Source organism: Apis mellifera, linkage group LG13 (genome assembly GCF_003254395.2).
Source record: "Apis mellifera strain DH4 linkage group LG13, Amel_HAv3.1, whole genome shotgun sequence".
NCBI classification, from domain to species: domain Eukaryota; kingdom Metazoa; phylum Arthropoda; class Insecta; order Hymenoptera; family Apidae; genus Apis; species Apis mellifera.
This window is the reverse complement of record NC_037650.1, coordinates 2,184,538-2,195,240: the sequence shown is the minus strand read 5'-3', so window position 1 is coordinate 2,195,240 and position 10,703 is coordinate 2,184,538. Positions and strand designations below refer to the sequence as shown.

General features: G+C 19.1%; 1 protein-coding gene across 2 annotated transcripts in view; it reads right to left on the bottom strand.

The window, feature by feature from the left end:
* LOC411568 (ribosomal oxygenase 1) overlaps window positions 1-3,362 on the bottom strand; it is a 41,990-nt gene extending 38,628 nt beyond the window's left edge. Inside the window, exons 1-6 of one of the 2 annotated variants that reach the window (XM_395039.7) lie at window positions 3,207-3,362; window positions 2,297-2,898; window positions 1,931-2,208; window positions 1,060-1,792; window positions 647-833; window positions 389-522 (exon numbers count right to left, since the gene is read on the bottom strand). In XM_395039.7, the coding sequence (XP_395039.6) occupies window positions 451-522; window positions 647-833; window positions 1,060-1,792; window positions 1,931-2,208; window positions 2,297-2,898 (1,872 nt within the window). In that variant the 5' untranslated portion in view covers window positions 3,207-3,362 and the 3' untranslated portion in view covers window positions 389-450. Of the gene's footprint in view, window positions 1-388; window positions 523-646; window positions 834-1,059; window positions 1,793-1,930; window positions 2,209-2,296; window positions 2,899-3,206 lie in introns of those variants that run through there. The other variant, XM_016917193.2, reaches the window with a different exon arrangement.
* Between the last annotated feature and the right edge of the window lie 7,341 nt (window positions 3,363-10,703).

Sequence of the window (10,703 nt, the reverse complement as noted above, 5' to 3'; positions counted from 1 at the left end):
TATTTTTTTATATTCATTCATATTCATATTTTTCATATACTATACAATAACTTATTATATATTACTCGTTTCTAAAATTATAATCAATAAATCGCAATATAATTTTCTATTTTTACTAATTATATTTTACTAATATTTTATTCATATTAAAAAATCCTTACAATTATTATGATATGTGTAATTTTGTATAAATATATGAATCCTATATAGCAATATATTTTAGCAATATATTTTATGTTATAATATTAGTTTATATTATTTTTATATATTTTATATTATTATATCAAATTATTTTATATACTTATATATTTATTATATATAATTATATTATATATCTATTATTCTTTTTATAAAGTATTAAAATTAAGTTAATAATAATACTTTTAAGAACTTTGACTTTCAATATTTATTTTTTTTTTAATTTTTGTACAAATTACTTAAAATATATGATTATTCCAATATACATAATGGATTATCTGTTACTATAAGACATTTTTCCCAAAGATCTTTGACTATTTGTATCTATGAAATAGAAATAATTTATAGAATATTAATTTATCATATAAAAATAATGTAATTATATAATAATAATATATTATAATGTTACTTTAAAATAATTATTATATTTCTGTATTTATTATATTACCTTATTGTCTTCACCATTAATTGGCAAGTCTTCTACACGTATAAAATTAGGATATTGCAATATCATTTTTCGAATAGCAGGTATAAATTCTTCACTAACTTCTAAAAATTGTGATTCATATTCATGATATTCTTTAGAATTTTCACTTGAATAATATATTTTAAATGATTCATCTTCTTTAATTAATCTATAATAAAAATAATATTTATATCAAATATATAAATTTAATTAAAATTATGAATATAAATCTAAAAAAAAATATAAAAATAAAATATAAATATTAAAAAATTATATAATTTTATAATTTTTTGCATATGATTTTTAAATTGTATGATTGTGAAAAAATTAATTTTATATAATGATGAATTCAAAATTCAAAATTATAAACATCGCTAATTTGTATTGAATCATACCTTATACAATGAGATCTTGCTAACCGAAATCTAGTATCAGGTTCTATTTCTACTCTATTGTTAACAATTCCATTTTCAATCATTTTTTCACCATCTTGAGTAACAGAACATTCCCGTTCGCTTTCAGAAAGAACAGGTGGTAAAAAATCATGAATATGATTTTTTGCCATTAAATCTGCAGCTTCATCAATATCAATGTAATCTATTAATTTATTAAGTAAATGTTTTATTTTTTCCTTGAATTTATCTTTGGAATTATTTTGAATCTCAGAATGTACATATCCACAATATCTTAAATAATCAATAGGTAATCCTTTTCGAAATTCATAGTTTTCTTTTATAGCAGCTGTTAATGCATTTGGAAGTAATTTTTCCAAAAAATCACCCCAACTATTTTTCTGATAAACACTTAATGTAATATGAAGACTATGTGTATTATCGATAGTTTCACCTTGATGAATTGTTCCTCGTGGAAAATATAATAAATCTCCTTCATTTACAATTGTATCTAATATAGGTTCTCCAATCTCAAATTGTGAAAAATTTTCTGAAGAATACCTTGGCAAATATTCATTCTGATTTCGTGGTTTATATAATCTCCATCTCTTTTTACCTTCAATTTGTAATATAAAAGCTTCAATATCATCATAATGTGGTGCAAAACCTTGACTATTAGGTGGTGTTAAATAAGAATTTGCACCAATAAAACAACCAAAGAATTCTTGAAGTGTAGCTGAAAATAATAAATAAATTTTATTAATCTTAATAATAATGAATTATATAGAAAATATATTTAAAAATATTAAAATCATTAAAATCATTTTGATATTTTTACTTGAAAAATAATTATTTATTTCAGAAAAATAAATACCATTTAATGAATGTAATTTTGGTATATATGTTTGTGGATTTAACATTCGAACAGAACATCCATTCATATAATAATCCCAAACAACAGTTGGAACTGCACGACCAATTGGATTATGAGTTTCCCTTACACCATTTTCATATGAAGTAATATCAATATTTTTTGTAAATAAAATATAGGACTCTCTTAATATTTTATCCAACATTGGAGTAGACATAAGTAATTTATAATATTTAGGAAAATTCCTTTTTATATGAACAGGTGTTTTCTCCCAATTCTTTCTAGAAGAAAATAACAAATATATTCCTTATTAACATTTAGACTTATAAACACATAAAGTTTAGAAAAATTTAACTACTTTGAACTCACTCAAAAAACTCCTCTATTTTCATAGGATATATTAACCATTCAAACATTGAACGACTTGTTTTTACAGGATTCTCATGATTTTCTTCAGATGTTTCACAATTAGAATAAGTAGTTTCTTGAATGGTCCTTTTTATTACTCTTGTTTTTTTAATTTGTTTTTGTTTAATTTGTTTCATTTTTGCAAGAGCTCTATTCACCATTAAAACAGAATTTTTTAATTTTTTCTTTGGTTCAACTTTCTTTGAACCAGAAATTAAGATTATATTCTTATTTTGTCTTTTATGTATTGGTTTTTTAATTAATTTATTTTTCTTAGAAATTATAGATGAATTAGTTTTTTTAGATATTAAATTCTTTTTTTTATTTATATTTGGAATTTTATTTATTGAAACTTTATTTGTTCCTTGAATATTTTTATGCATGGATATTTGTTTTGTCTTTTCTTGTATTTTAAATTTTGTATCACCGATTGAAACTACTTTTTTATCTTGAAAAGAACTATGTTTTCTTTTTAATTTTTTTGAATTCGATGATGATTCTGTATTTTTGCGTTTCATAGCATACATTGCAAATGCTGATACTGGTTCATGATATTTAAGCATCTATAAAAATATAATAATAAAAAAGTACTTGCAAATAATATATAAAATATTAATTAAATAATGTTAAAAGACAAATTTTATAATTTAACAAATTTTGATACTAATTCATAGAAAATAACATTATATTACAAATCTAAATATAATAAATATAAAATTATATAAACATAATAACTATAATATACACAAATAAAAAATTTATAAATTATTTATAATTTATGATTTATAAATAAACAATGTAACCGGCAAGTATATAGGTTATATTGTAATATTCTTATATATATTTATAATATATTATTTTCAAACATTACCGTGATATGTATATATCTGTACAAATTTTATAATTTTGACCCAATTAAATTTAATTATTAGTTAATACTATTATTCTCATAAAACTCTTAAATTCAATTTATCACTGTCACAACACGTGGTTATGATTATATGTCATACTGAAAGTAATAAACATTAATTTGAACATCAATTTTAAAATGATATTCAATTTATACAAGAATATAATAAATCAATTTTTTATGCAAGAATATAATATAATTTATGAAAAATAAATTTGGAAATAATTTTATGATATAAATTATATAAATTTTATTATTATTTAATATTTTATCAACTATATATATGAATTTTTTTTTTTTATAAATTAATCTCAAATCAATTTAATTTAATAATAATAATTTCATTCAATTGAATAATAATAATTTTTTGTACGTATATATATACATATATATTCTAATAATTTTTTTATACATATTTTATATATATATAAAATAATAAAATAAAATAGTAAAAGTATTAAATAGTATTAAATAATAATAATTAATATTTAATTAAATATAAAAATTATTTCATATATATATAAAATTGGAATTAATTTTAAGATATTTTATTGTTATATAAATTGAATTTTATTTAATTTGAATTAAAAAAATCAATTTTAATGTTAACACATATTTTTTTATTTAAAAATACAAAATACTGTACAATTATATTGAAGATATAATTTTGCTGAATAAATTTATTTTTATTTCTAGTTTTATTTTTTATTCTTATTTTTAATTTAATTTTGAACCTATAATTTAAAAAATAAATATTTAAAAAAAGCTTTTATAGAATCAATCATGTCTCTACATATACAGAATGTCTCATTTAGTTCCATTTCTTAGTATTATTACAAAATATAAATATGATCTCAAGATGATTTTGAGCTGAAATTTTTATAAATGAAAAATTTATATTTTTTCTTCGAAATAATCATGATATATCATGAAATAAATTTGTAAAAAATCTATAAATTAATTTCTCAAACATTATAGATGAATAATTTTTATTACTCTACATTTCATTCATTTTTATAAGAGATTCTGCGTTTATTATTATAAGAACTTCGTATTATTTTTTATATTTATCAAGTAATAAATTATCAATCGATTACTAGTATTATATATTTATGAAGTTATTTATTATATTTTATATTATTATATGTACGAAATAAACATAATGAATAATTTTCAATCTGAGCTATTATATATACATATATGTATAATATAATAAATAAACCTGTAAATATTTATAATTATTCATAAATGTTTATTTTATATTTATTTCTATATTTTAATATTATATAAAAAAATGAAATATATATTATAATATGCAAATTGAAGAATGTAATTAGAATCATTTTGATTATATATAATAATAATATATATTATAAATATAAATATAAATATATATTATATTATAAATATAATAAATTTATAATAAAAAAATATTTAAGACGAAAATATAATATTAAATAATTTAATATAATTATAAATTACACAAAAAACATAAATTATTCTTTTTTTAAAATAAAAATTATATTTTTTATTCTACAAATCAATTCGAGTTACAATTTTTTATAAATATAATAAATATTATAAGTATCAAATAATATAAAATATTAAAAAATTATTTGGAAAATATCTTACGATTTAATTTTAATTTCATTGTTAAGAAGCTTGTTATAAAAATATATTGATTGTTTCATAAATAATGATTTTATTAAAATATATTTCAGATTATATAAAATTTTTATTATTTCAACTTGATCATATAGTAAATAATTTTTTCTATACTTTGTATTTTTTTAAATCTCAAAATGAATGAAAATTAAATTTTTATTTTTTTAATAATCAAACATTTGAAGCATTTGAAGTTTTAGTAAAATTTGATTAAAAATTACTTAATAATTATACATAATTGTAAATTATATAAATTAATTTTCTATTCGAATTTATTTTATTATTACTCATTTACTTTTATGAAAAAAATTTTAATTATTATTTAAAAAATTAGAGAGAATTTCTAAATTTAAAATAATTCCTATGATTCCTTTGAAATTTAATTTTTATCTGAAACATTTTTCATTAAAATTATTACTTAAAGATTAATTTTAAATATTATTTAAATTCTTAAATTACGAAGTTCTCCATTTAATTCATTTTAAGTATATATATTGTATTCAAAGTATTATAATATTGTAATATATAATATATATTATAATGTTATTATAATATATATTATATATATTGTATTCAAAGTAACAAAATAATAAAGTATTGATTTTTTAAAAATATATTATTATGATAGATGTATATTAAAAATTATTATAATAAAAACGATATATGCAACATAAAATTGTATTTGTTTTTATATATATTGAATTAAAAATGTAAAAAATCAATTTTTATCCATATTCAGAAAATATTGTTCATTTTTTTTTTAATAAATTTTTTTGGATCTATTATTAATAGTAAATTTCAAAATTATTATAGAAATAACTAATACATTAAGCAATATAATAATTTTCTAATACTTTCTATTTAATAATTCTAATACTTTCTATTTTTTTATTTACATAATAAATGCTCAATGTGAAATATCTATAATTCTTATTTTTCTTCAGAATTAAATTTTTTTTTAATAAAAAATCTTGTGTTTTAATAATACAAGATTTACGTATATTATTCCAAATATTGTATGTTAATATTTTTTTCATTTTGCGATTTTTTTATTAATAGAAAATAGAATTAAGTGATTTATTTTATTTATCCAAATATTTCTATGAGTTTATTATATTAATAAAAGAATTTTTGAATTATTTGAGACAAATAATAAGTAACATAATAACATATTAAAAATTGTTACGATTTAAAAGCAAATTTAAAAAAAAAATTTATAATTTAATGGCAAAAAATAAAAGAGATTTATAAGAAAAATTAAATTTTAAAAAATATTAATATTTATATTGTATTTATGTTATTATTATTAGTCTTTCCGAAATACAAAATAATTATTACAAAGAAATACAAATGTTTTATTTGAAAAATTTTTTTTTATCCAAATAATTGTTTTTCTATTAATTCGAATAATGAAAATTCTACAACAGTAAGAAAATTACAATTTTTATTTTTAATATTTATCTATTATATGAATTTTTATCAGATAAATTATATGAATGTATGAATTATATATTAATATAGTTTATTCTTATACGATAAATTAATTAATCAATAAATATTGATCAATAAATATAATATTGTTTTCACTTATTATATTATTTTTATAAATCTAATTATTAAATTTTATTGTTTATTTTTTCTTTTTTTTTTTTGCATGAATTTATTTTATATAATTAATATCTAAAATATATTAAAAATTTGTTATTTCTTTTTATCATAACGTTTTATTATTAAATCATTACTTTCTTATTAAAAAATACATAATAAATATAAAATTGATTATTAATTAACTTCAAAAAATTAAGGATTGCTAGGATTTAAAAAAAAAAAAATTGAACTTAATTTTCAAGATACATAAAACATTTTACAAGTTGAAACATTATATGTATTTAAATTTACAAGTTTTTTTATTAATTTTAGGATGCTATATTATTCTTGTAATTAATATTATTTGCAGAAATAATGGATGTGTAGAGAGATTCTTTAATTTTCGAATACACATATAAAGAGAAACGTATCGTGATTGACTATTTCTTAAAAGTATTACAATATTAAAATTAGATATGGCATATCGCTGAAATTATACAAGAGCATACTAACGCATGATGATTTTTGTTATTAATTTAACCACATTATTTTTTATTATTCTTACAACTATTCTTTAGTTGAAGAATTTCATTCTTTAATTTCTTTTACTTCTTTCTCTTGTATTCTATTCATTACGCAACATATTTTTATTTTTATTCGACAAATATTACTTTTGTTCATATTGTTCGTAATTAATGATTAATAATAAAAAAAAAGTAAAAGAAAAGTATAATTATTAATTTATATTAAATACATTGACTTATATGTATATTGAGACATACATGATTTTAGAATCATAGGCTTTTTGTCCTTATCTTAAATTGTCTATATACATTATAGTAATATAAATATAAAATGATGAAATGAGGTAAAAGTGTAATTTTTATATAAATGAAATATATCTACAAGAAAGAAAGAAATATACTTAAGATATACTTATAAGATATTGATTATCCATATTGATTAATTTAATTTATCGAATGATGAAAAATTAAAACAATAAAAAAATTAAAATCGATGCGGAAACTTAAAATAATGCGTGTCACAAATGAAATTTAATCATCCATGGCACGCAAAAAACACTAAAGTTATTAATATTAAAAATTATTTGTTAAACATTTATAAATATATCCTATACTATATGTATGTCTTTATGCATTCACGTGTATATAGAGATAGATGTTGACATATTTCTATCTTACGATTAATAAATAACATTTTTCCCGGCATTTTGATAAGACTTTTTTTAACAGATAAATTAAGTACATACTTTCACAAGTGTGCAACCGATGGTAAACTAGCAACACGCCTTTTAACAAATATCTATTCACCTAAATATAAGCGCTTTGTTTTCAGTCGCATTTCTTCGACATGTCTTTGCGATGAGTTTTCATATTTCCCAAGCGCATTATCTTTAAGGTGACCATCCCCCATCGCAGAATACGATCCTTTAATCTTTATATCATAATTTTGATTTTTATATAAAGCGCATTTGTCCATTATTCTTCGTGATTTTCTTTGCACACACACATATATACATGTATTATCACGAAGATATTTATTTATCGCTGTTCTAAAAGCTTCAAATTCTGAGAATCATGTTTTTATATAAATATATATAAATTTTCAAGGTACAATGTGTGTAAAATAAATTTATTAATGAACTTATTTATTTATTATTATTATTATTGTTGTTGTCATTATTATTATTATTATTATTATTATTGTTATTATTATTAGGAATGAAACAAATTCAACTATAATTATATTCAAATATAATTATATCAGATGTAAAATGATAGAAAAGAAAAAGATGAGAAAGTTAAAGCGCAAAAGAATTAATTTCAAATTGCATTTATTATGTAATGTTAGAATCCATGACGTTAATACAGCTATTTCATATTATACGTATCTGAACCCTCTACAAATCTATGATTTTCATGCATTTCATGCGATTCGTATCTGACAAATTATCTCTGAAGAATACTCTTAAAATTGTCTAACGCGTTTAAAGATGAAGGATGATAAAATGATATATATATATAATGTTTGTAAACGTAAAATGCTTGCAAATGCAAATTGCAAATGCTTCCTCTTTGAATTATCGTTTCTAAAAATTATGCAATAGAAGAAATTTTCGAAATGATCTTGAATTTCAATTTTTCGAACCTTGTTATTTAAAAATATCTCCAAAAATTTTCTGTACAGAGAATTATCTTTTTAACAGTGATCGTTATACAATCATGAAATTCCTTAATATGAAATATTTCACGTATTCACGACTCCAACGTTTTAAAATTCTTCAACAAGATCATTTCTAAATGTCTTCGTTTATAAATTTACACATATTCCGCTTATAACTTTCGAGATCTAAACCTACAAAAAGAAGCATTCGAGTATGATTACATATGAATATTTTAATTTCACCGTCATCAATTGCTTTTAAAATCTAGTTCGATAGATCGATTTTTTTTTTTTTTATTACGATTCTATTTCTTAATATTATAGTATGATTCATTTATACGAAAAAAATTGTTCTATTTTTACAACAAGGATCGTATAATATGACTACGGTATATAACAATATTTACAGAAATTTCAGAAATAAAAAAATTCTTAGATTATTCGCATGAATTTTATATAGATTATAGAGGGTTAACGAGAGGCGTCATTGCATTATATAATAATATGCAACTCATACAACACGTCACATACATATTATATAAAAGTTTGAATACGTAATAGTTGTATTGTGCAAAATTTAAATTTTTTTATTGTACGTGAAGGCTGGATGTCCAACTATGAAACTCAGAAAATGGTCACCTCGATTTTTAAGATTTTTTTCACTTTTTATATATTCGATATTAAACGTTTCTATCGCTTTCGCTCTAACTTTCACACTTTCACACGCATACTGTTTTTTTTTTTTTTATTATTATGATGTTCTCTTTTTTCTCTCTCTTTTTCTCCCGCGCACTTTCATCCTCTTTAAAATTTTGAAAATCTTTACTCGCAATAAATTCAAACTTATTATTTGCCACGTCAAACACGCGCAAGTAAAGCGCCAGGCACTTGTAGATATTAAGGAAGATTTATACAACTCTTTTTTTTTTTTTTTTTCATCCGGTGGGATGTCAAATTTAATTGAACAAGGCAGTTTGTAGGACGGACGACATTTTTCTAATAATCTCACAATTATTTCGATTACATTGTATTTCTCGTATTTCTTGTTTTTCTCTTTCAAATTATTTTCAACAAAATGTATAAGCAAATATTCAATAAAAAAATTTTTTATTTTACTTTTTTGGCGATATAATTATTTACTTTATTATCTCGCATGTGTATTAGAATAAAAAAAAAACAATAAAAAATTTTAATCGTTGTGAAAAATTTAATTCTCATTCTAAATCATTCTATCTAATCTCATTCTAAAATTAATAAATTAATATATTTCGATTAAAGAAATTAAAGAATATATAAAAAAAATTATCTATTCTATAATTTGTGGAAATTTCTATCATTTAAGAAAATAAATAATTAACATATATGAACAAATAAATACATATAATATATATTTAAAGTAGTATTGGAGCTAAGAAATTATTGTAATAAAAATAATATAGTATATAATTATTTTAAAATAGCATTGACAATCATACAAACATTAATACCGAGACATATTTTTTGGATTTGTATTTTCTTCTTCTTTTTTTTTTTTTTTTTCGAAATCCAACAGGTACAATAGCATTCGAATGTTTTTCTCACTTTTACATTCTTGTATAAAAAACATTTGAAACTAAAATAGTTCGCACGTATAATATGAGACGTAATATAAAACTTTAAAGAAAATTTGTAAATTTTCAAAGTTCAATAGATTTATTTAAAAAATTTTCTAATTTGTTCGAAAATAAATAATTGATGTCACGTCTTCGCTACAATATTTTGGCTACAAATAGAAATTTGCCAATTCAAACTTCAATGGCAAGATTTATATTACTTATTTCTCTTATTTGCATTCTTTGCTTATCAGCAATACTTTTCGATAAAATCAGCTTTTAATATAACGCATTCCAATATAATTGTTTTTTTTTTTTGGCACTTTTTCGATTTATTCGCTTGTAATTTATTCCTTTTTTCGCACAATTTTTACATCCGCGATATACTCGGCACATACATTGCTTCTCATTAACTTATGAAATCAGGTCT